Source organism: Gopherus flavomarginatus, chromosome 4 (genome assembly GCF_025201925.1).
Source record: "Gopherus flavomarginatus isolate rGopFla2 chromosome 4, rGopFla2.mat.asm, whole genome shotgun sequence".
NCBI classification, from domain to species: domain Eukaryota; kingdom Metazoa; phylum Chordata; order Testudines; family Testudinidae; genus Gopherus; species Gopherus flavomarginatus.
In genome coordinates, this window is record NC_066620.1 from 176,957,269 (window position 1) to 176,984,717 (window position 27,449).

A 27,449-nucleotide genomic window follows, 5' to 3' on the forward strand; every position below is an offset into this window, starting at 1 on the left:
TTACTATCCAATAGGGGAATTCTCTGCTGGGCATTTCTCTGCTGGACAGATTAGAGCCTGAGTGGACAATGGGGCTGTAATTGTGTAGCTAATCTGGCACCAAAACCCCAATCCTGCCAACACTCAAGTGCATACTTAATTTTGGGCACTTGAGTAGTCCCACTGAAATTGATTCAGTGGGACTCCTCACATGCTTCAAGGTAAGTGCATGCTTAAGTGTCTGCAGAATCATGGTCTAATATTAAGCTCCTGCTCCCACAGACATCACGGAGTTTTACCATTGGTTTTAGCAGAAGCAGGATCTGACCCATAATAACCCTAGAAAGCTGCACAATTGTATATGTGTCTCGTTTTTCCAGTTTAAATTTGCATCTTGACCTATACCATAAAGACCAAATGAAATGTTGTAAGTGCCACACAGTGACTGTGATTAACCACAATGTGTTTTCTTTATTGAAAATCCATTGTCTGCATGCTACCAGCTGTGAAATTATGCAATAAGCCATAATTAAACAATGAAAGAGTAAACCAAATTAGTTAGGTGTGATTTGGTGCAGTGAGACGCACAAGGTGACTTTTTAAGTTTTATCAGCACAAAGCAAAAAAAACAAAATACAACCCTGTAACTTATGCTTTAACAAGTCCACTGTGATCATCTGTAGAACACTACCAAAGATCAGTTTGCAGCACAGAATAACACTGCTACTAAATACAGACTACAGTGGCCATCTCAGTTTGCCTTACTCAGATGAGAAGTACCTTCAAAGTCAAAAGACTCCACATGTGAGTAATGAGTAGGTGCAGCACTGAATGCATATTTAACTACAGAATGTGACTTCTGTTGTTGGGGAACTGATTCTCAGCAAGAAAATTTATATCACTGTAACTTTATAGAAACTGCCATTGATAATTAAACCCAATGGCAGGTATTGGGCCTGTTGCTATTTGTAAGTCGTGCCATATTGCATTTTTTCATAAAGACATAACTGCACAAATGTACAATACTGTTGCACAGCTGTCTCTCTAATGCAAGCCTTTAAAAGCTCATCTCCTTGGACAGTGCCAGTTATCTATTTGCAGCAACGCTTCAACTACAGCTCATCTATATGGTTTTGTCTGTCAAACATGGCTTTCAAACTTTATTTCCTACTGGATTTCTCAGCTGTGGAGGTTGTTTTTGCTTCTGGAGGTGCTGTGGCTTGTGCTGGTGGTGGTATTATCCGTGGTTTAGCAACCTGGGAAGGTTTAATGTCAGGCATCTCTTCACCATGTTTGTACACACTTACAGTGACATCCACTGTTTCTCCACCATACTTGTTCTTGACATTGATGCTATATTTGCCTGAGTCCTCTGAGGACACCCCCTTGATTGTAAAGCTGGCAACGTTTCCATGCTCCATTGAAACTAAATAATGTTCATTAAGTTCAAATTTCTTGTCATTCCAAAGCCACACCACTTCAGGATCAGGATTTCCAAATACAGAACAGGTCAGATTCAAAGTCTAAGAAAAAGAAAAGTCATTTAAGGCATCAGTCAGATTGAAGGTTTATTTGAGCATGCAGGTTGTTACCACACTTATTATACATTAGGAGCAAGAGAAAGACAAAGAAAGTGTAGGTCTTCTACTCAGCAGGGCAGCAGAGCCAATAATGGACATCAAAAAGGCTGAGGAGTTTAATGTCTATTTTGCATCAGTTTTCACTAAAAAGGTAAATCGTGACCAGATATTAAACACAATTAATATTAGCAACAAAGGGGAAAGACTGCAAGCCAAAATATTTAGATACATTAGACCAGGGGTCGGCAACCTTCAGCACATGGCCCATCAGGGTAATTCACTGGCGGGCCGTGAGACATTTTGTTTACATTGACCATCCACAAGCATGGGCTAGATGCCTTTTCAAAGTCCCTTACAGCCCTACATTTTTATGATTCTATGGGTGTTCTGGGGAGAGGAACAGGAAGAATCCACATCATCTATATGGATCACACTGTTTAAGAGTGGGTTCACTTTGAGATTTAATTTTAGCTTCACTAATCAAACTGTGGCTAATACACATACATTTAGACTTGTGAAGACTGAAAATACATATACATAAATTATATTTCTAACTTTCCTTGGTTGAGACACAACCTTTCCACCATCTTACCAGTGATTGTGATTCAATAATAGCCCGAGGGTAACATTGTCTGAAGATGGTAATTTGGACTGTCATTGCAGTATTGCCTGCAGCAGACTCCTGACAAGCCATTAGTCTAACATGATGTTCAGACAATGATACGTTTAAAAACATCCTTTGAAATTTCTACATACGCACCATTGGAAGAGCTGAGTGGACTACTTCAGCTGCAGGCCTCCCAAGAATATTACTGGAGATGTTTAAATTCACTGTGAAGGCAACTAATATTATAGACCAGGGGTAGGCAACCTATGGCACTCGTGCCAAAGGCGGTACATGAGCTGATTTTCAGTGGCACTCACACTGCTTGGGTCCTGGCCACTGGACCGGGGGGCTCTGCATTTTAATTTAATTTTAAATGAAGCTTCTTAAACATTTTAAAAACTGTATTTACTTTACATACAACAACAGTTTAGTTATATATTATAGACTTACAGAAAGAGACCTTCTAAAAACATTAAAATGTATTACTGGCACGCGAAACCTTAAATTAGAGTGAATAAATGAAGACTCGGCACAGCACTTCTGAAAGGTTGTCGACCCCTGTTATAGACTCTTCAGTCATCTAGGCTCTGTCTAGTGGTTAAATAATAACACTAAATATGTTTTTATATACAGTATAGTTTACAAGTATAAGACATAGAAATTTGTCAGATATATTTCTATAATATATATGTCTATCACTATATATGTGGTGATGAGATCAGTACAATAAATGGAAGACCTATATGAGACATTGTATAGTCATGTGGTTCATTTCAAATATAATGCACCTTTGACTCTCTCTCTTTCATTCTGCCCACAAATTGCACTCCAATGAAGTTATTTTTAACATTTGAGGCCACTGAACTGCAGCATTTGAGAGAGAACATAATGTCTAAATGTCACCAGTTTGACCTCAACACCCATCAATATTGGAGATTTTTTTAATATGTCAATATTGAGAATCAGTCAGAGTGCTGATACCTAGGGTGCATGTAAATATCCAAAATAGTCACTCTTGTGTATTTGGGGCTGCTCTGGTTTATTGAACTACAGTGGTCACCTTTAAAACCATTCATATGATAACAGTGTTCGAATACATTAAGGGCTGTTATAAAAAGGATGATGATTCATGTCCTTGAAGGCAGGACAAGAAGTAATCATAATCTGCAGCAAGGGAGACTAAGGTTAGATATTAAAGGAAATTTTCTAACCATAAGAATAGTTAAGTACTGGGATAGGTTACCAAGGGAGGTTGCCGTATAATATTTTGTCACTGGCTGTATGAAGAATACTGCAGCATATCTTTACTGAGTGCTGGAGACAATCTACATTCTTTTTACAATAAAGTTGTTGTGGTTGTTAGCATCCATTTTGCCTTTGTGTCTGTGTGACTAACTTGACATAGTGTCAGAAGAAAAACAATAGAAACTGCAGAATTTCATCAAAATGCCAAAGTTTCACACCCCAAAGAGCTTCGGCTTCGACAGGCCATCAGAGAGGCCTGTTTGGAAAGAGCAGTTTCCATGTTTTTGCATCACAAGTAATTGCAGGAAAATGCAAGTTACTTCCCTAGTCTATGCCATTGGCAGGGAAACTGAATATATCTTTAAGTTCTTTGCCTTTGGAGAGGAAAACCACAAGAACAGTTACACTGTGGCGCTGGCTACATTTGATGAGCAATTTATACCTCAGCATAATGTGGTTTATAACAAACAGCATAAGCGTTTTTCTACCAGTGTGTCCAGATTCCTGGGGAATCTGTGGAATCTTTCATAAGAGACTTGCCTGACAGGGCAGAAAACTGATTTTGAACACAAAAAGGAAAAGCAGAATACTGACTGACATTTTAGACAAGGAGAGATTTAACCCTTCACAGAGCAATAGAAATGGCAAGACAATTAGAGATCATTAAAAATCAAAGCAGAGACCAGTATCTGCCAGAAAGAAACCTAGAGGAAGTGACTTGCAAACAGAATCACAACAGGACACAGAGCACAGCTGCAAAAAGCAATTGCAGGAATCCTCAAAGGCAATGTGGGGTAAGCCCCAGGTAAAACATAACACTTTTCAGATTAGATGCACAAGATGTGGGAAAGATCACAGTCCAAGAGGTGATTGTTCAGATAAAGGAGCCAAGTGCAGTAAATTGACAAAAATTGGACATTTTGCAGCTCTCTGCCTCACAAAGGCAGTATGGGAAATGACCACCGAGAATCGAGCCATTTTTTCTGGGTTTAAGCACGCGTAATGACACACAGCATGGAGGGTGAAACTGGATATTTGTGGAAAGACTGTTAATTGGAAGCTTACAGCCCAATGTGAGGTGTGTGACTATACCTGCTACAAAAAGCAACCTGGGCATATAAGCAAATTCAAATAAGTTTTTAGTTATATTCAGACAGGATGGCTTAAGTATCTAAAGAACACTATGAACATGGCACAAGACTATTTTGTTGTATGAAGACAATTAAGTGAGTCCAATGGACTAATGATTAAAGGTGATCACATTTCTCCTTTCAAAGATGGCAATTCTAAATCACATCCATGAAGGACATCAAAGGCTTACTAAATGCTGTGAATGGGCCAGTCAGTCAGTGAAGTGGCCTGAAATCAGCAAGGATGTGAAGAATAAAGTATTTTCATGCAAACGCTGCAGAACTAACAGACCAACACAACACAACGCACCTCTAATAATACTTCTACCAGATAGACCCTGGAAGAGGCTAGCAGAAGATTTGTACAAATTCAGAGGACACCATTACCAAGTTGTAGTGGATTATTTTTCTAGATATATTGAAATAATATATCCGAAAGATGCAACGTGTAACAGTGTTATCAAGAAATTAAAGAGCACATTCATCCATTGTGTTATTCCAGAACAACTATTGATGGACAATGGATCAAAACTCACCACAGGTAAATTTAAGTCATTCCACACAAAATATGATTTTGAACACATCACTAGCAGTTCACATTACCCACAAGCAAATGGTGGGGCTGATAGGGCTTTTCAGACAGCCAAGAAAATATTGAGCCAGGAAGATCCATTCCTTGTTCTTCTGAGCTACAGATCAACACTAAACCCCAGATCAACCTCTAATGGGCAGGCAAGTCAGGACTACTGTTCTAACCCCGGAAAAAAATCCAGCCCCAAAGTGGCCAGACCTAAGAAGAGTAGCCAAATCAGATCAAAAGACAAAAAGATCTTATGAACACTTCTATAGCCTATATCATTCAGATAATTGCCTGATCTGGAACTTGGTAACCATATTTGTGTCAAAACTGGATGGAAGTAAAGGATGGAGAACTCCCTGCTGTTGTAAAAAAAAAAAAAGACTGCATCACTCTGATTATACTCTATTGAGACAGACGGCGGAGAGTTCAACAGGAACCATCAACATCTTCAGTTTTTTCCAGAGAATGAACAATCAACTGAACAAACTCTACAAACTGCAGGTGAAGAACCAGAAGAAGATTCACCTACTCCAAACCTGCCTGAGAGAGCCCTTGCAAATAAAAAGACAGTCTAGTCACTAAGTTGTTATCAGTTCTGGCCATAGAGTTGAAAAAACAGTATGATTTAGGGATGATTAACAGATGAACATGTGTTGAGATGTAAAAAACAATTGTATAGTTTTAAAAGTTGTTAAAATGCAGAAAAGGAAAGAGGTGATGGAAAGTTTTAACTGCATTAGTTTAGTCACTAGGTGGTGGTATGTGAAGAATACTGCAGCACAACTTTATCAAGAGCTCAAGACAGTATACATTCTTTTTACAATAAAGCTGTTGTTTCTAGCATCCATCATGCCTCAGGTTAGTCACACAGAAATAGACACCTGCTGTTGGAGGTTTTTAAAAACAAGTTGTACAAACACCTGTCGGGGTGGGCTAGGTTTACTTGGTCCTGCCTCAGCACAGAGGGTTATACTAAATGACTTCTCAAGGCCCCCTTCCAGCCCTACATTTCTATAATTCCCTGTTGTCCCTTTATAAGTGTCAATTATCCTGTATGCACATATTTATGTGTATACATCCTCATATTAGGATCATGTTCCACCCTTTTGTTGTAACTGCTTTTTATAACTTGATTGCACTTTCACTTTGTACATTTTTGGTTTCTTATAAAAATTGTTAATAAAACTCTGCGAATTTAAAGTTTTACTTCTCCATGATCCATTCCATTTCGTTCTGATTTCAGACAGCAGAAATGACTTCTTCACCGATTCAGGGTTTAATCTTCTAGCTTCCTCATAGCATCAGGCCTCCCACAGAAGCCTTTTGTTTCTTTAAACTCATCATATAACATAGCCTTAATTTAGAGCCAGACTTTTCAAGGCATGATTTTGTGCAAGCAAACTGCAACTTGCATGTGTGCACATTGGAAATTGAACATGTACATATTAGAGTACAGCTGCACTAAGTTGTTTCATTACTGAAATGTTGACCTTAAGATGTTTATTTTGATTTATAATACCCTAAATGGACTGGGACCTACCGATTGAGTGTCTTGCATTGGATCGTACTGAGGGTAGTTACTCCTCCTACTGCCATGGCTACACTCTAATTTTAGCAAGCTAATACAGGCATGTCTCCTTGAGCTGGGAATTACACCCCCAACTCAACGAGTAGACTTACCATGTGACTGTTTGCCTGAATTGTGCTTGACACACACAAAACACATTTCTCTCGGAGCTGAGCCAGGAGCCCAATGGATAGGCCCCAGATAGCTACAGATGGCTTGGACTACCCTGACTTGTGAGCTAAGCCCAAATAGGGACAGTGTTTCTTTAGAGAAAGAGCTGGCTGCAGGGAGTTGGATTACAGCAACTGGAGGGGAAGCAGCCCAGGAGTTACTCCTTCTGCAGAAAAGATGATGACATTTTGTCTCTCATAGCCAAAGGACTTGACAGACCATATTTTCTACAGAGCCTTGCTGGGGCTCAGCTCTGGCCCCTCTTCACTCAGTGGCAGAAAATGTGACCTTGCACGTATGGTGCATGCAAGGTCACGTTGTGTGGAGGATGCTATTTTGAGCCCTGTAACCCCTTTGTTTACAAATTATGTGCTGGCGCTCGAGACCAATCTAGAGCCCCCAGTTTCACGATGGCAAAACTGAACCCCAATATTCCCCTGCTTCTGCGAGGACTGACTGCTAGATAAACCTGGCAGGCCTCTTCTGCATCCAGAGCTGAAGGATGGACAGGGCTGGAGACCATCAGAGATCCACTCCATTCAAAGGAGAGAGCTATTGACTTCCCACCATGGACAACAGCCCTTCTCATCAAGTTTCTATTACACCAAGCAGGTAAGGCCTGTTGGGAAACTTGGGGGCAGTTCTGTTTTTCATACACACAGACACAAAATCATATAAGAGGTTACTCACCCTGTATAGGCAGCAAAGAGTTCTGTGGCACCTTATAGACTAACAAATTTATTGGAGCATGAGCTTTCGTGGGTGAATACCCACTCTGTCACATGCATCCGACGAAGTGGGTATTCACCCACGAAAGCTCATGCTCCAATACATCTGTTAGTCTGTAAGGTGTCACAGAAATCTTTGCTGCTTTTACAGATCCAGACTAACATGGCTACCCCTCTGATACTTGTCACCCTGTATAGTAACTACAGTTCAAGATGTGTGTCCTTATGGATGCTCCACTTCAGGTGCACATTTGCCTCTCAAGCCCTTGATGGGAGATTTTTCTGCTAGCAGTGCCCATTTGGCCCATGCATGCAGCCTGCACCTCCTCATGCCTGACACTGAGACTATATAGGGATGCACAGGTGAACCGCCTTCAGTTCCTTCTCCACTTGAACATCTCCACAGAGAACAGTCCGAAACAGGGGGAAAGGAAGGGTGGGTGATGGAGCACCCTTAGGGACACACATCTCAATGAACTGCAGTTACTGAATGAGGTAAGTAACCTCTTCTTCTTTGAGTAGTGTCACTATGGGTGCTCCTCTTTAAGCAACATCTGAGTAGTTTCCCCAGAGGGAGCAGGGAGCTTCGGAACTAAGTCCAGAACTGAAGATAGAACTGCAGTACCTAGTGCTGAATAGGATCTGATGGCATGGATAAAAGCATAGTGCTTTGAAATTGAATGTATTGAAGACCACATAGTGGCCTACATATCTCAGACACAGGTACATTCTTAAGCAGTACTGTGGATGCTGCATGGACTTAATAGTATGTGCTATCACCTTTTCAGGAGGATGAACCCTTGTGTCTTATAACAAGTGGCAGTACATCCAGCTATCCATCTCAATAGTCTCTGAGCAGAAATCGTGGATCCATGAAGGAGCTGAACAGCGTGGATGACCTTCAAAATTGCTTGGTACTATCCAAGAAGAAGGCCAGTGCTGCCCTTCTAATATCCAGGGTATGAAAACAAGACTCCCGAAGAGAGTTATGTGGCTTCAGGAGAAACACTGGTATATGAATAGATGGGTTAAGGTGGAACTCCAAGAGAAACTTAGGTAAAAATTTAGGATGTGGGTGTAAAGAAACCGTATCCTTGAAGACTACCATCAATGTGGGAGTCTGCCATCAAGGCACCAGTCTTCCCAACTCTATGTAATAAATGATGGCTACTAGAAAGGCCGTCTTCATAGATAAAGGGAGTAAAGAACAGATTGCCATAGGTCCAAATGGATGTTTAATAAAGGTAATTGAGACTTGGTTGATGTCCCAAGTCAGAGTGGGGTCTCTAGGCTGGAGGTAGTGATTTCCTAAACCCTTATTAAATTTAGATGATACGGGATGAGCAAATATGGAAAAAAAACTCTTCTATAGTCAGATGAAAGGCTGATATTGCAGCCAAATGGACCTTGGCTGGGCTAATTGATAACCCTGCTATCTTCAGATCCAGGAGATAATCCAGGATGGCTGAAAGAGACACAGATCCAAGTGGGAAGTAGCAATGACAGCACAATGAGAGATTCTCTTCCTTTGCTTCAGATAGGCAGTACAGGTTGACTTCTTCATACCATTCAGTAGCACCTGTTGCACTTTGTCAGAGCAGGAGGATTCTAGCCCATGAATCATCAAAGAACCATGCCTGCAGGCAGAGAACCCCTAGTCTGGGGTGAAACATGAGTCCCACATCCTGAGAACAGAGACAAGGAATGATCAATATCTTGAGCTGTGGATGGATGCATAAATGAGGTAGGTAAGGCTAGCAAGTTTGTCTCGGCGGGGTGGTACTATAAGGATTACCCTGGTTTTGTCCCATATTATTTTGTTCATCACACTTAGTCTTCACTACCACACTAAGTCAGCGCCACTGCCATCAACACAGCAGTGCCGATTTAGCAGATCTGGTGAAGAAGCACTAAGTTGATGGGAGAGCGCTCTCCCATAGACTTCAGAACTCCATCTCAATGAGAGGCGGAAGCTATGTTGACAGGAGAGTATCTCCCATAGACACTTTAAGTCACTGTAAGTTACGTAACTTAAATTACGTAATTTAGGTAACTTTACTAGCATCACTTAGATCAACTTAAAGCATTAGTGTAGACAAGACCTCGGTATCAGCAGAGTTGGAGGAAATGCATAGAGCAGAGCCTTCTTCCAGGAAAGAAGAAAGGCATCCCTCAAAGAGTGGAGGTCCAGACCCTTCTTGAGCAGAAGAAATGGCACTTCTTGTTTCTGAAGATGGAATATGCTGTGGAGGACTTGAGGGTCTAGCACTCATTCATAGTCCAAAAAGAAGTCACATTTCTGAACACCTGGCAGGTAGACCAAAATTTGGATCTGATGAGCTATGCACCGGGTTCCATAGCTTCATGGCTTTGGTGCACAGAGGGGACTCTTGCTCCTCCCTGCTTGTTGCTTTAAAACATGCAGGACACATTGTCCATCACAACCCTGATTTATTTGCCCTGATGAGAGAGGAAATGGAGGCAGGCCTTCCTGACAGCCCAGAGCTCCAACATAAGAACATAAGAATGCCCATACTGAGTCATATCAATGGGCCATCTAGCCCAGAATCCTGTCTTCCAACAGTGGCCAATGCCAGGTACTTCAGAAGGAATGAATAAATGAACAGAGCACATAATCATCAAGTGATCCCCTCCTCAGACGTAAGCTGTTCCATACTCCTAATCATTTTTTGTTGCTCTTTTCTGAATCTTTTCCAATATATATCCTTTTTGAGATGCGGCGACCACATCTGCATGCACTATTCAAGATGCGGGCATACTATGGATTTATAGAGAGGCAATATGATATTTTCTGTCTTATTATCTAGCCCTTTTCTAATGATTCCCAACATTCTGTTAGCTTTTTTGGCTATCGCTGTTTTCAGAGAACTATCCAGAATGACGCCAAAATCTCTTTCTTCAGTTGAACAGCTAATTTATCATTTTATATGTTTAGTTGGGATTATGTTTTCCATTATACATTACAACATTGAATTGCCATTTTGTTGCCCAGTCACCCAGTTTTGTGAGACCCCTTTGTAACTCTGCAGCCTGCTTTGGACTTAACTATCTTGTGGATGACACAAAACTGGGAGGTATTGCTAACACAGAGAAGGACCAGGATATCATACAGGAAGACCTGGATGACGTTGTAAACTGGAGTAATAGTAATAGGATGAAATTTAATAGTGAAAAGTGCAAGGTCAAGCTGTCATAAACAGATAGTTAAGGGTTAATGTCTCTTTTACCTATAAAGGGTTAACAAACAGTGAACCTGGAACACCTGACAAGAGGACCAATCAGGAGACAAGATATTTTCAAATCTAGGTGGAGGGAAGCTTTTGTTTTGGGCTGTTTCACGGGGTCTTTTGTTCTCTCTTGGGGTTAAGAGAAGCCAGACATGTAACTGATTCCTCCCATCTTCTGAAACAGCCTATTCTGTTCAATTTAGTAAGTACCAGTTAGAAAGACGGTTTAGTCTCTTAGATTGTTTTCTTTATTTGCAAATGTGTATTTTGCTGGAACTTGTATTTGTACTGGGGGGAGTATTCTCTCTGGTGTCTATAAGCTGAAAGACCCTGTAACATTTTCCATCTTGATTTTACAGAGATAATTTTTACTTTTTTCTTTCTTTAATTAAAAGCTTTTCTTTTAAGAACCTGACTGATCTTATGGTTATCTTGTGTAAGACCCAAGGGGAGGAGGTCTGTACTCACCAGGGAATTGGTGGGAGAAAGGAGAGAAGGAGGGAGGAAAAACCTGATTTCTCTCTGTATTAGTATCATTATCTCTCTCTCAGGGAGAGTCTGTGAGGGGGAGAGAAGGGGAAGGAAAAGCCTGATTCCTCTATGTTTTAAGATTCAAGGAGTTTGAATCACAGTGATCTTCCAGGGTAACCCAGGATCCTGGGAGAGGCAACGGTGGGGGAAAGGGATTACTTTCCTTGTGTTAAGATCCAAAGGGGGGGTTGGGTCTTGGGGTCCCCAGGGAAGGATTTGGGGAGTCAGAAAGTGTCCCAAAACTATAATTTTCTGTGGTGGCAGCCCTATCAGATCTGAGCTAGTAATTAAGTTTAGAGGAATTCATGCTGGTACCCCATCTTTTGGATACTAAGGTTCAGAGTGGGGGTTCATACCATGACATGGTGGCAGCAGTGTGTGGGAAAGATAGAATCCAAAAGCCAGGATTATTTTTTTTCTTTTCTCTCTGCTAGATGACATTGTAAACTGGAGTAATAGTAATAGGATGAAATTTAATAGTGAAAAATGCAAGGTCATGCATTTAGGGATTAATAACAAGAATTTTAGTTATAAATTGGGGACACATCAGTTGGAAGTAACAGAGGAGGAGAAGGACCTCAGAGTATTGGTTGATTACAGGATGACTATGAGCCACCAATGTGATACGGCCATTAAAAAAGCTAATGCGGTTTTAGGATGCATCAGGCGAGGTATTTCCAGCAAAGATAAGGAGGTGTTAGTACCGTTATACAAGGCACTGGCGAGACCTCATCTGGAATACTGTGTGCAGTTCTGGTCTCCCATGTTTAAGAAGGATGAATTCAAACTGGAACAGGTACAGAGAAGGGCTACTGGGATGACCCGAGGAACAGAAAACCTATTTTATGAAAGGAGACTCAAAGAGCTTGGCTTGTTTAGCCTAACCAAAAGAAGGTTGAGGGGGGATATGATTGCTCTTTATAAATATATCAGAGGGATAAATATTAGGGAGGGAGAGGAATTATTTAAGCTTAGTACCAATGTGGACACAAGAACAAATGGATATAAACTGGACACTAGGAAGTTTAGACTTGAAATTAGATGAAGGTTTCTAACCATTAGAGGAGTGGAGTTCTGGAACAGCCTTCCAAGGGGAGTAGTGGGGGCAAAAGACATATCTGGCTTTAAGACTAAGCTTGATAAGTTTATGGAGGGGATGGTATGATGGGATAGCCTAATTTTGGCAATTAATTTGGAAATTGATCTTTGACTATCAGCAGGTAAATATGCCTAGTGGTCTGTGATGGGATGTTAGATGGGGTGGGATCTGAGTTACTACAGAGAATTCTTTCCTGGGTGCTGGCTGGTGAGTTTTGCCCACATGCTCAGGGTTTAACTGATCACTATATTTGGGGTCAGGAAGGAATTTTCCTTCATGGCAGATTGGCAGAGGCTCTGGAGGTTTTTCGCCTTCCTCTGCAGCATGGGGCATGGGTCACTTGCTGGAGGATTCTCTGCAGCTTGAGGTTTTCAAATCACAATTTGAGGACTTCAATAACTCAGACATAGGTTAGGGGTTTGTTACAGGAGTGGGTGGGTGAGATTCGGTGGCTTGCATTGTGCTGGAGGTCAGACTAGTTGATCATAATGGTCCCTTCTGACCTTAAAGTCTATGAGTAGTTTTGTAACATCTGCAGATTTTGCCATCTCACTGTTTACCCCTTTTTCCAGATCATTTCTGAATATGTTGAACAGTACTGGTCCAGTACAGACCCCTGTGAAAGCCCATGATTTACCTCTCTCCATTCTGAAAACTGACTATTTATTCCTACCCTTTGTTTTCTATCTTTTAACCAGTTACAGATCCATGAAAGGACCTTCCCGCTTATCCCAGGACTGCTTGCTTTGCTTAAGAGCCTTTGGAGAGGGACATTGTCAAAGGCTTTTTGAAAATCTAAGTACATTATATCCACTGGATCACCCTTGCCCACAAGCTTCAAAGAATAATAGCATATTGGTGAGGTATGATTTCTCTTTACAAAAACCATGTTGACTCTTCTCCAACAAATTGTATTCATTTATGTGTCTGATAATTCTATTCTTTACTATAGTTTCAACCAGTTTGCCAGGTCCTGAAGTTAGACTTACTAGCCTGCAATTGTTGGGATCACCTCTGGAGCCTTTTTTAAAAATTGGTGTCACATTAGCTATTCTCCAGTCATCTGCTACAGAAGCTGATTTAAATGGTAGGTTACATACTGTATTTTCCACTCCATGCATCCGAGGAAGCGGGTTTGAGCCCATGAAAGCTTATGGCCAAATAAATTTGTTAGTCTCTAAGGTGCCACAAGGACTCCTCGTTGTTTTTGCTGATACAGACTAACATGGCTACCACTCTGAAACATATCACAGTTAGTATTTCTGCAATTTCACATTTGAGTTCCTTCAGAACTCTTGGATGAATACCATGTGGTCCTGATGAGTTCTTACAGTTTAGTTTATCAATTTATTCCAAAACCTCCTCTAATGACACCACAGATTTGTCACCTAAAAATAGTGGCTCAGGTTTGGGAATCTCCCTCACATCTTCAGCCATAAAGACCGATGCAAAGACCGATGCAAAGAATTCATTTAATTATGTTCTTATGAAATTATCCCGACCTATAGTGCATCATAGATATTTCCTGTGCAAAAGGTGTATGTTGGAAGAAGGCATCTTGTAGGCTGAGGACCAAAAACCAATGCCCCTTTTTCAGTGAAGAAATTATAGGTGCCAGAGTCACCATCCTGAACTTTTGAGACTTTACGAATTTGTTTAGAAGTCTTAAAAATCTAAGATTCATCTTCGCACTCTGTTCTTCTTTGGTGCAAGGAAATACTTCTAGTAAAACCCTTTGTCCATGTGAGGGGAAGGGACCAGTTCTATTGCTTCTATCCTGAGGAGAGAGTTCACCTCCTGTCTTCATACAAGCTTGTGAGAAGGGTCCCTGAAGGAGGACAGGGAAGGGGAGTGGAAGGGTAGGAGTGATGTAAAATGGATGGTATAGCCCAATGTTATAACCACTATGACCCACTTGTCTGTAGTAATCAACCTCCAGGCATGTTGGAAATAAGAAAGGTGGTCTCCATATGGAGGGTGGTGGGCAAATGGGTGCAGCTGTAAAACCAGAGATGTGGGAGGATTCGAACCCTAGACTAGCCCATCAAAATTTATACTTAGAAGATGGTTGAGTGGTTGTGGAAGGTGGGTGAGCAGCCCTATTTCTCTGAAACATGTCTTCTCGTAGGGGCTCGGTGGATCTATGGAATCCAGAGGATTTAGCAGCACATAATCTCTAGGCAATTTGTGATCTACTAACCTCTCTCTTATTTGTAGGTGTATATATGTCCAGTGAATGTAAAGTGGCTCAGAAATCCTTCAGTATATGCAAGACCTCCTCTGTGGTCTCTGAGAAAAGCCTATGGCCATTAAAGGGGAGGTCCTCTTCTTTTCTGAGAAACCCCAAGAGCTGGAGCCATGATGCCCTGTGCATAACTACTGCCATGGAGATGGATGTGAAGGCAGTGTTTGCAGCATCCAAGGATACTTGAAGAGCAGTCTTGGACAATGGCCCTCTGAAATTATGGACTGGAATTGCTACCCATGTTCCTGTGGCAGGTGCTCAATAAAGTCTGTCAAATCTATTATAGTTTGTAAGTTGCTGTAAGATCTCTAGGGTAGACATAGTTTTTAGCCTTACTAACTACAACTCTTTCTAACTATACTAACTAATATTACCTTAAGAAGAATATGAAATAGCTGAGGCGTGCTCAAGGTGGGCAAGTTAGAGCTCCATCTTAGCTCAAGCAATAGAGAAGGAACTAAGGGTGGTTTGTCCACGCATTCCTATACAGCCTTTGTCTGCCACAAGGAGGCACAGGGCACATGCCTGGACCAAATGGGCACTGCTAGCAGAAAAATCTCTGATCCGGGGCTTGAGAGGTGCATGCGCACCTGAAGTGGAGCACCCATGGGAACACGACACAAAGAAGAAGAAGAATACCACCTGTTGGTCATTGATTTCCTCTGTAGTGGATACCAGTTAATAGCAACCCGATATTAACAACATTCAGTTAATAGCAATATTTTGCCAGGAACTGATCCCATCCCATTGACTTTAATGCTAATGGAATAGAGATGTTGGCAACAGACATGCTGCTTATTAACAATTATGCTAGGGCAGGGCTCAGCCCAGAGAGTGCAGGGAGAGGTTCCATGCAGCACCAGTGCCTTCAGTCCCTGTGGAAAGCCTGAGCAGCCTCTCTCTTTACTACTGCCCAACCTACTGCTGACCATCCTACCCCACAGCACCAGGACTCCAGAAGAAAGTGGGGCTGCAGCATGGAGAGCTGCAGGCTCATGGACTTCACTCTACTTCTCCCTGTTGTCTCAATGCTATACCATGTCCCGACCTCAAGGGCCCAGGCTGTACACATTGTAAGGGTTATCGGTTGTCTGCTACTTTATGAACCCAGCCACAAGCGCTCAGGATCTTGGGCCCACTTGACTATAAGTAGGGGTCACCAAGCCGCTGATAAAAAGGAAAAAGGGACTTTGCGACCCTTGCAGATCTGGGGGCGGGAGGGGGAGAGGGGTTGTTCACATAGAACAGTAAACATCCAAATAAATAATAAAATAAATAATTAAAATTAAATAATGGGTGAAGATTTTCAAAGCTGACAGGGGCATTTACCACAAAACTGCCACTGAAATTAGTGGGAACTTTGTCATTAAATCCCCTGGTCAGCTTTGATAATCCTAATCATAATAATTAATACATTCTCCATCCAAAAGGCTACACTGCATGGTTCTTTACTTCTCTGAACCAATGCCTCCTCCCCACTAACACAGAAATCCCAACATATGAACATGACAATGACAAAAGTCATCCTTACCTTGCCTTCCATTATAGTCACCACATCGGGCAAACCTCCTATCACTTTACCACGATCTAGTAATTAAATAATAATCATACTATAACAAACCATCACAAAGTCTGAAAGAATTTATTACTCACTAAATATGTTAATCTTTACAAATCCTGATGTAGTATTAGCAATAAATTGGTGACTTCAGACCAAAAGGAAATTCTTGGGCAGTTTCAAGCATCTAGGAGGCAGTATCTTAAAAATAGGATTTGTATTAAATGAAATATGAAAATAATACAATCCATACAGTATTCCTGATGCTATTTATTTTAATATTAACTATTTTATGCTTCCCTCAAATTTTTAATGTACAATGTGTCACAGATTTTTGTACCAAACATACAATTGCCTCGAAGACGTTGTTAGAGAGACTCTGACAGTATAAGCTTTTGGAACACAACAAAGCAAGAGCAATTTAGGTTTTTAGCATCCAGGTGGTAGTTATCATTACGTTTCAAAGTCATCATCCCAGTGTGATGAAGGAAGTTCACAACTTTTAAATTTATTGTTTCAGGCTCTCTAAGAAAGCATAGCAGTGGTTACCCACCCAGGTCTCATTTGGCAAGTTTCCTTTGCAACTAAAGAGGATTAGACACAATTTTTGAAAAATGACAGCAAATTCTGTGGCCAAATTCTGCAACAATGTGTTGGTTCTGTTGTCATGGAACTATGAAAAACATGGGAACTTGGAATTAGGTTTGCCAAATTAAAAAAAAAAGTCACAAGATTAGAAGTAGATTGTCTCTTAAAATATGTAAAATATACTTACTCTTCTCAGCAAAAGCCGCTGCCCTATAGTTGTGGAAGGTGTAAAAAAAAAGAAATAAATTAATATTGTACTGTATAATTAAGGCACTAACTACAGGATCTAAATAAAAAATGTATGGCTTACTTGAGTCGCTGGAATTCCGCATATGCATCATCAAAAGCTGTAATGAAATATTTCAGTGCATTATATAAAATGTAACATAGTTCTTATCTACAAGTAAACATAAATGTTGTCACTCATTGATATGTTAATGTTCTTTTAAAATGTCTCATAAAATTACATAGTACCAACATATCAAATGAAAACTGAACACATGGGGTCAAAATCAGTCCTGGCGGAAATGGTCTCAATGCTAAAGTATCCAGAAAAGTTGGGTCCACTTATAGCATGGCAGATTTTGGCTGATAGTTTTCCATTTTTATAGTTATTCTTCCATTTAATCTAGTTTATGAAAATGCGTCATACCTCAGAACTATAATATATTCCAGTATTCTACCTTGTCCAGATAGATCAATCATGCGCTTATGGGATTCTTTGCCATCAAAAATTTCAAAGGTGTATTTCCCTTTGTCCTTTTCAGTGGGCTCACATATCTGCAGCCAGGCAACCTCTTCACTACCTCCAATCTTCATCTTTTCACCAGAAGAAACCTTAGACTCCCTCAAAAAATGAACAAAAATATGTTTAAAAATGCTTTGATGCACATTCTTCATAAAATATTTGACTATTAAATTTTTAAAGGATAACATAATGCGCTTAAAATTACAAATAAACTACAACTACTGAGAACAACTTCACAGTGAATTCTTTTTTCTTCCCAGTATGGATATGAAACATTTCTGAACCATTAAAGTTAAAATATCAATCTTTGGATTGTAATCTAACTCTCTCTCTTTGTATATATAGTGTGAGTTTGTGGGTGCATGTCACACAAACACACAGTATATATAATTATATATGTTGTTTATAGAGAGAGAGAGACAGGCAGTTTTTCATAGACAAAGACAGTTATATACATATGTGTATATAAATACACATACATTATATATAACGTTTGTAAGGCTTTTTGCACATCATAACAAACATGTAAACTAGTATGCAATATATCATAATGCTAAACCAGTTTGATGGGGAAACATATTAGCAAATGATACCCCTTTCCCAATGTACAGAATCTTTTTCTTTCACCTATATTAACTTACTTGAAATAATTTAATAATAAAAGTAGTATGAACTTCAGCATGAAATTTTAGATTTTCTTTTTGCAATAAGATGAATCTCTGACACTTAGGGCCCAAATTTGAATTCCTAATACCAGCAAAACTACCATTGATTTCATTGGGAATGATTGCAGGGCTGGGTCCAGGCTAGGGTTGCTAATTGTCTAATCACACAAACCCAAACACCCTTGCCCCGCTCCCTATCCTGTCCCTTCTCAGAGGCCCCGTCCCTGTTCCGCCCCTTCTCTGAGAACCCCCCCCTTCACTTCATCCCCCCTATTTCTATCGCTTGCTCTCCCCCTCACTCACTCACTTTCACCAGTTGGGGCAGGGAGTTGGGGTGCAGGCTCTGGGCTGGTGGTGAGAGGTTCAGAGTGTGAGGAGGCTCTGGGCTGAGCATGGGGCAGTGGGTGGGGATGCAGGAAGGGGTGTGAACTCTGGGAGGGGGTTCAGGGCTGGGGAAGGGGACTGGGGTGCAGGAGGGGTGAAAGTGTGGATGCTGGGAGGGAGTTTGGGTGCAGGAGATGGCCCTGGGCTGGGGCAGGGTGTTCGGGTGTGGGAGGGGGGTTAGGGTGCTGGCTCTTGGAGGGGGCTCAGGGCTGGGGCAGGGGGTTGGTTGGAGTGCCAAAGAGTGTGTGGGAGTGCAGGCTCTGACTGGGTGACGCTTACCTCAGGCAGCTCCTGGTCGGCAGCGCGGTGAGGCTAAGGCAGGCTCCCTGCCTGCCCTGGCCCCATGCCTTTCCCAGAAGCGGCCAACACATCCCTGCAGCCCCTGGTGAGGGCAGGGGGCTCCACGTGCTGCCCTTGCCTGCAGGCACCATACCAGCAGCTCCCTAGGCAATGGGAGCTGCAGAGTCGGTGCTCAGAGTGGGGGCAGCTCGCAGATCCCCCTTCACCTCCCTCCCCACGATCCTGCCTTAGCCCATTGCATTGCCAGACTTTTAATGGCCTAAAATCTCCTGAATTGGCTTCAGTAGCCTTTGGGAGATAGGACTCGATTCCGGGAGACTCCTGGTGAAACTGGGAGAGCTGATAACCCTAGTCCAGGCCCATTTTGATTTCCACATGGATGAGCAATATCTGTTGGGTTCCATCTATCTTCCTCTCCTTTTATGACCAGATGGCCCCCAGCTACAGGTATCCATAACTCATACACCCTGTGGTGTCTTTGTGCCTTTGGCCCCTCAGGTTGAGGCATCTCTTTTCCACATTTATTTGTAAAGCTCCATGGCTTTTGGTGATCGCTGTTTGTGGGTCAAGAAGCAAAGGGAAGTGCAAATTTCTAAAGCAAAGACTGTATAGAGTGCTTAGGGAATCCAACCTATGCTTCGGTACACTGCCTTCAGAGATGTGATGGGACTCTGGGTGATCAAAGATAAAACTCTGTCATGGAGTCAGATTTCTATTTATTTCTATTTATCTGTTTCTAGAGGTGTCTGGAGCTCAGATGAGTATATAGACTCATAGACTCATAGACTCTAGGACTGGAAGGGACCTCGAGAGGTCATTGAGTCCAGTCCCCTGCCCTCATGGCAGGACCAAATACTGTCTAGACCATCCCTGATAGACATTTATCTAACCTACTCTTAAATATCTCCAGAGATGGAGATTCCACAACTTCCCTAGGCAATCTATTCCAGTGTTTAACTACCCTGACAGTTAGGAACTTTTTCCTAATGTCCAACCTAAATCTCCCTTGCTGCAGTTTAAGCCCATTGCCTCTTGTTCTATCATTGGAGGCTAAGGTGAACAAGTTTTCTCCCTCCTCCTGATGACACCCTTTTAGATACCTGAAAACTGCTATCATGTCCCCTCTCAGTCTTCTCTTTTCCAAACTAAACAAACCCAATTCCTTCAGCCTTCCTTCATAGGTCATGTTCTCAAGACCTTTAATCATTCTTGTTGCTCTTCTCTGGACCCTCTCCAATTTCTCCACATCTTTCTTGAAATGCGGTGCCCAGAACTGGACACAATACTCCAGTTGAGGCCTAACCAGCGCAGAGTAAAGCGGAAGAATGACTTCTCGTGTCTTGTTTACAACACACCTGTTAATGCATCCCAGAATCATGTTTGCTTTTTTTGCAACAGTATCACACTGTTGACTCATATTAAGCTTGTGGTCCACTATGACCCCTAGATCTCTTTCTGCCATACTCCTTCCTAGACAGTCTCTTCCCATTCTGTATGTGTGAAACTGATTGTTTCTTCCTAAGTCAGCACTTTGCATTTATCTTTATTGAACTTCATCCTGTTTACCTCAGACCATTTCTCCAACTTGTCCAGATCATTTTGAATTTTGACCCTGTCCTCCAAAGCAGTTGCAATCCCTCCGAGTTTGGTATCGTCCGCAAACTTAATAAGCGTACTTTCTATGCCAACATCTAAATCGTTGATGAAGATATTGAACAGAACCGGTCCCAAAACAGAACCCTGTGGAACCCCACTTGTTATACCTTTCCAGCAGGATTGGGAGCCATTAACAACTACTCTCTGAGTACGGTTATCCAGCCAGTTATGCACCCACCTTATAGTAGCCCCATCTAAATTGTACTTTCCTAGTTTATCTATAAGAATATCATGCGAGACTGTATCAAATGCCTTACTGAAGTCTAGATATATCACATCCACTGCTTCTCCCTTATCCACAAGGCTCGTTATCCTATCAAAGAATGTTATCAGATTAGTTTGACACGATTTGTTCTTTACAAATCCATGCTGGCTATTCCCTATCACCTTACCACCTTCCAAGTGTTTGCATATGTTCAGAGAGGTTCCTGGATGTGCAGTCTTGTGTATCATCAAAAGCAATCACTGGTGGCACTGAGCCTGTGCGAGTCTATTTTTGCTTTGCTATAGTTAAGGTTGCAATACGACTTTCATTTTAACCTCCTCAGAAAAAAATCCTCTCTTTTGGGGCTGAATCTCTCCATGCTATCATCCCAAAGCTGAAGGGCTTGGGGGAAAGGACAAAGACTTTTTTCAGTTATCAGTGCAATTTTTTAAAAAGTAAATATTTTCCACTCAAAAAATAGCAAAGTAAAAAAAAATTGTGCGAACAAAGTATTTCAAAAATAGCTGAACTTCATATATGTCTTGCAAAAACATTCAGTTATACTTTCCTATTGCAACCAGATAGTTATACTGCCAACCAACAGGGAAAGGCAGAGAAGTATATACTAGGAAACTAAACTACGTATCAGAGGGCATATTGTGCCATTCCTTTTAAGCAAACTTCCCAATTACAATAAATCAATAAGGAGTTCTTTAAAAATACTGATGTAATTATATTGCTCCAGACTATTTCCTAAACCTTCTCTTGTCTCCCGTTAGCCAAACTTAATTTAACATAGTCTGTACTTCCTTCCTTCTTCTCAATCATATTTTCCCTGGATTAATTTTTAAATTGATAAAGTCAGGATTGAATTTCTCTTTGATTGAATAAATAATTTGTCCAAACAGGATTGATTTGGCCTCACACCTACAAAGAGCTACCTTGATGAGAAAAGGAATTTTTTCAGCGCTCTTAGCTTTTAAGAAGAGAACTAGTTTTAGCTCTCTAGCCCAGATAGATATCTGTTAGAAACTATGTTATGCTCCCCACTGAGCAATGAGTGGATGATTGCATGCTGGCTTTAGGATTTCTATGCATTGTGGTGGATGATTCAGTGCTTTCTGGAAATCTGCATGCTATGCTATGTGCTGCGCTGATGAAAAACAAAGATTTGTCTACCTTCCTTTTAAGAATGGGTAGCTGCAATTTAATTTAAAATAGAAAGTCAGGTCTTTTTAGTCTTTGATTTAACTCTAAATAATTCTGGTTTATAATAATTCTGTTCATAGCAGGATTGTAATTTCCTTTCTGTCTTAGCTATAGTTACTTTTTTATTTTAAAAGACAAAATTGTGCGTAAAGCATATTATGCAGTTGGGCAGATTTTTAGCAGCTGTGTATACATAAGTCTGTTGATGCCTCCACTTTACCAGTGTTCTGTTATATAGAATTCTGCCCATATGCACTGGATAAGGGTTTGGTGTAAACTGCCTTAAATCTCAAGCCACTCATTAGCCAAGGTGAATAGGCAAATAGTTTTTCTGCTTTTTAAGTCATATTAACAACACATTTGTTCAAAGGGTGAAACTTATTTGATAGGAAGCTCACCTTATGAATAGTCTTCACGGATGTTCTCCTTGTGCTCCTTGAACCCAGTTCAGTACTGTTATTCCCATTGTATGTCTGTGTTTCTTCATGGAAATCAATGGCTTTACATGAGCATAAAACTGGGGTAACGTGTTGCTGACTCAGGCCCTTTCTATCCAGTTCAAACTACTTCATTTCCTATACTCTCTCTAGTGGATATCAAGGAATTACTATGTTTAAAAACATTATCCTGCAAACTCTCCTTTCCTGTGGATGGCACAATTGCTAGAACTTTGGTGATCTTCTGTTCCTTGCTCTGCTACAGACTTCCTTTATGACCTTGGGCAAGCCACTTGATAGCTCTGTACAATCGTTCCCCCTCTGTAAAATGGGAATGATATTACTTCCTTGTCTTACAGAAGCATTGGGATGATCAATTGTATGGGAGGTGCTATCTGAATGTCATAAAAAAAGATAATAAATAAAAATAAATCCTGCAGACCTTAACATCTATTTAAATCTCCCACTGAATTCACTGTCTGGCCAGCCACCCTCACTTACTTCTGATACCAGTTAGCTTTCATTTCATCTGCATAGTACTTCAGGAAACATTGAAGTCTTATTCCTTCTGGAGTGCAGTGGACCTTCAGTGGAGAAGCAGATTTACCTGCATAAAATAAAACACATTCCTATTAAAGAACACAGTGTATTGTGGTGCAAAAAGACAAATCGGGCTTTCACAATACTTGCCCTCTCAACATATAGGTTCACCTACAAAAACTACAGTTATAATTAGGAAATAGTTATTATTTTGGTGTAGACTGGCATAGTTTGTTGATTTCAGTGGAGCTATGCTAATTTACACTGGCTGTGGGTCTGGTCCAGTATCATTCTGTTGTTGCTGTTTATTAAGTTTACTACCAGTATGATTATTTTAAAAGTAATAAACTATTTGTATAATGATGATTAAATAATATTGATCTGATACTGATTTCATACCTATTTTACACAGATGCTGCTCCATTGGCACCTTGGAGTGACTCCTAAGGTGCATCAGTGTCAGTGGGATCAGAATCAGATCCTCTCTACATTGTATAAATGGTCATTTGTTTACCTGAGGTTAATATGAAGAAAACTATAAATAATAGCCCTAAAACATTTATAGTAACTAAACAATACAAGCCAGGTGGAATAATTCATTGTTCCCCTTTAATAATGCCAATTAGCAAAATCAAATCCCTATTTAGAAACTTAACAATGTGCCCATAATAGGATATGCATCGTGATTCCCAGAGATTTCCCGCTTGCCTCAGGCTCTCACGATTCTAGTATCAAAATATGACATGAAAGTCAGAGACAGCAATTACTTACCAATGACCCTGCTCATTGCCAGGATTATATCATCAAACACTGAGGAGAAGAAAAAAGGAAACATGCCAATAAATAGTAAAAATTGTTCAGAATGTAGCCTTGCTATATGTAAAATGGTATGGAAAAATCACCACATTAGGGGCTAAAAAGAAATTGTTTATGTTGGCAATAAATCATTCTATATTACCCACATATTTTAACTAACTCTGACACCATTTTACTGAGCAATGTTTGGGAAGACACATTAAATTGGAACAGTCCACCACTATCTCAATCATTTTTAATGACATAAAACTCTCTTTTGCTACCTGTGATCTAAGCTGTTATTTTGGACCAGATTTTGCCTCCCTTACTAATGCATATTTTCCTCTAAGAATAGTTAAAATCTACTTGAGGAAGAATGCTTGGCTCAGTCCAAGACTGAAGGAATTTGGCCCAAAGCCAATATAGTTTCTGAGTCCTCTAAAAATAGCAAGAGCTTTGAAATTAACTAGAGCACAAGAGTTTCCTGTGTTATCCATTTTCAAGGGAAGATGATTTGCCATCTTTTGAAGAATTGTTAGTCATGCATTACTTCACCATAACAAATTGAGCTTTACCTTTTCCTGATATATCAAAAGTAGTCACATCCTGACCTCTGTCATCTGACACTGTTGCCTTATATTCACCTTGATTCTTTTTAGACAGCTAGAAATAAAACATGGCACATTTACTATATAACTGTAATTAGAGCTGGGGATATAAGCAAGTACTAGACCACTTTCTATATCAAAGATCTTATTTTGAATTGCTTCAACAATGACTACCAATGAGAAGAAACTCAAGATTAGGTCTGGTAAGTAAGCTCTATTTCTTGTATTCACGTGTGCTAAATCACTAATCCTATACTATAATACAAAGTTAGCTCAATTATCTATCAATAGGTTGCTTCTCTCTAATGTTCCATATAAACAAATACATATGGCCTGAGTAGTTTAGTGAGATCCAAAAGTCAATTAAGTCTAAAAAAGATACTAATAATGGGTGACTTCAACTACTGATGTATAAACTAGTCAAATGGGACATGTCATTGGGAAGAAGTTTAGAGAGACAATTTCTCTTCAGACGAAATGATTGCTTTCAGGAACATTTCGTTCTAGAGCACATAAGAAGCCTCAATATTCAGGACTTTGGCACTGTGCTCCAGCTCTGCTCCAGCTCCAGGCAAAAACCTGCATCTCCACTGCTTTGGAGCTGCTCCGCGCTCCAGCTCCGGGCTCCACTGCAAAGCCCTGTCAATATTCCTGATTTAGTTCCAGTAGCACTCCATATTTGGTTCAATAAATTACTGTACCATAGTGTCACTATCCCCAGAGAAGTTACATATTAAAATCTAGTATAGTGACACTATGGTTTAGAAAGGGAGGTTTTCTTGTATTTTTTTAAATTAGGAAGTTGGTCAAAGTCAAAAATGGGGAAATTAAATATTTGGACTTAGCATGGAGATTACATAATAGAATCATAAGTCCTAAACAAAAACAGAAGCAGGAAAACAGGGGGAAAAACACAGTGTATCTAAATGTCAAGGCAAAATAAGTTATTCAAGCCAAACAGATATCCTTCAGGAAATATTAACCCTGCACAGCTGAAGCCAAGAGAAAGCACATAACCTATTGCAGATAAATTGTAAGACGGAAGTTAAAAAAGTTAATGGGGACTTTGAAGGGCAAATAACCAAAGATAAAATAAAGTGACAGGGAACCTTTTACAGTCAAGGCAGGAAATCTGCAAGGGATCACTGGGTCTGCTGGACTACTAGGGAGCAGAGGGGGTGCAATTAAGGAGAAGGAGGCCATTACAGAGAAGTGGACATAATCTTTTCACATGAGTCTTCACTATAATGGATGCTGGGGAGATTCCTACCTCAGACCTATTCATTTTGGGCAGTAAAGATGAGACACCGTCGGAGATGAGATGTTTGACCAAATTAATAAATTAAGGAGCAACAAGTCATCAGGACCACATCGTATTCATACACGAGTCCTGAAGGAATTAGTTGAGCGGATAATAAAAATGGGCACTCTGTTATTAGCGCTAGCTATTATGCCAATGAACTAGAGTGTAGCAAATGTACCTTCATTTAAAATGGCCCATAGAAATACTGAGTTGACACTTGGCTTAGGATTCAACTTGGTAAAATGTTATGCAGAAATTGTCACTGATAATTGGTAGATTATATCATACCCTTGGAATAGTTAGCTGGCACACTCCTTTCTGTAAATCAGGCAACTCTTTAACCTCAAGCCCAGAACCATCCTTGTACCATTTGAAAAATGTCTCCTTCTTAGTGTTTGCCACCTGCACAACAGAAAGTGCATATATTATTATATGTTGACAGAAGACATCTCCATTTAACTATATTTTCAATACAAGAGGATACATTTTTCTATTATCTATTATGAACATCAGATAAGCACTGTATGGAACAATTACAATTAAATTGTATTGAGCCAAATCTTGGTCCTAACACATCTGTAGCATATAGATTCCATGGCCTGAGTTCCATGGTCTGTCCTGACTCTGGTTACAGAGCACTACAGAATCCTGAAGTGCATTCCAGAGCTGCACCCGTTCCACATGAGCACTAACTTCTACTCTCTGTCTAGGAGGTGGAGTTTGGTACAATTCTTTCAGGCCTATGTACATTATGCGGCAGAGTCTAATCCCCACAAAGGCCCATTTACATTGCTTTGGCAGGGGTCGTAAAGAGAACAGGAGTAATGCCAAAAGAATTCCCCCTGGCTAGGTTGGCACAGGGGCAAAATGTGCAGCCAGACATCATCCTGCTATGGTCAGGCTGGGGGGAATAGCCAGGGATGAGAAGGGGCAGTTATGGGTAGAAGGGGAAGTGGCTAGATCATTTTGTGCTCTGGTTGTTCTGGCTACAAAACTATCCATTGGCAGCTGTGAGGAAGGCTCAGGGGATTAGAGTGACCTTCTTGAAGTAGCAGTGGCCTTTCAGCAGTAACAATGGAGAAAGAGGTTACAGTTGTAGTTTCAGCATTGCTTGATGTTTGAAATATCGCTGTGTATCAGGTAACACTTAGAATACTGCTGGATGGGCGAGTTTAAAGTGTGATTTCAAAGAAGCAGCTAAAAGGAGAGTGACTAAAAGCAGAAGTTCAGCACTCTTTAGAGGTACTGCCAATGTAATTTTTATGTTGTTTTATGACATTTAACAGGTCTCTCAATAAAAGTTTTGTCACTCAGAGTTTTGCAAGCTGCACTGTTTCAGCTTGGTTGCATTCACATACTAAACAAAGTTACACCAGTGTCATAAAATTAAAGGCAGGTCTAATAAAAGGATGCTGGGTTTCAGCAGATGGACTCTTACCTAACACGGTTAAGCATTCAAGGAATGTTGAGTTCAGAGCTTAGAGGATAAAATGAAAGAGAAACTGATTTTCAAATCTATGGTTATAAAATGTACGGCAAGCAAGCTTGTGATTCTCTTTATTGTGTATTTTTACATTCCTTTCCTGTGCCCCCTGAACAAACAGGACCTACAACTGCAAGTCTGGTTCTTAAAGTACGTTTTGATTTTTTGTACTAATTGCACAAGTTGTGGGCAATGATTACTGCAATTAATTTCTCTCCAAGTCAATGGTGCAAAGCCAGCTTACCCCAGCTGAGCATTTT

At 40.6% G+C, this 27,449-nt stretch overlaps 1 protein-coding gene across 1 annotated transcript in view; it reads right to left on the reverse strand.

Moving 5' to 3' along the window:
• Positions 1-410: 410 nt before the first annotated feature.
• MYOM2 (myomesin 2) overlaps positions 411-27,449 on the reverse strand; it is a 122,975-nt gene continuing 95,936 nt past the window's right edge. Inside the window, exons 29-37 of the mRNA XM_050950610.1 lie at positions 25,995-26,108; positions 24,371-24,458; positions 23,772-23,810; positions 22,962-23,067; positions 17,540-17,703; positions 17,167-17,203; positions 17,044-17,066; positions 16,242-16,297; positions 411-1,502 (exon numbers count right to left, since the gene is read on the reverse strand). Of these exons, the coding sequence (XP_050806567.1) occupies positions 1,140-1,502; positions 16,242-16,297; positions 17,044-17,066; positions 17,167-17,203; positions 17,540-17,703; positions 22,962-23,067; positions 23,772-23,810; positions 24,371-24,458; positions 25,995-26,108 (990 nt within the window). The 3' untranslated portion in view covers positions 411-1,139. The remainder of the gene's footprint in view (positions 1,503-16,241; positions 16,298-17,043; positions 17,067-17,166; positions 17,204-17,539; positions 17,704-22,961; positions 23,068-23,771; positions 23,811-24,370; positions 24,459-25,994; positions 26,109-27,449) is intronic.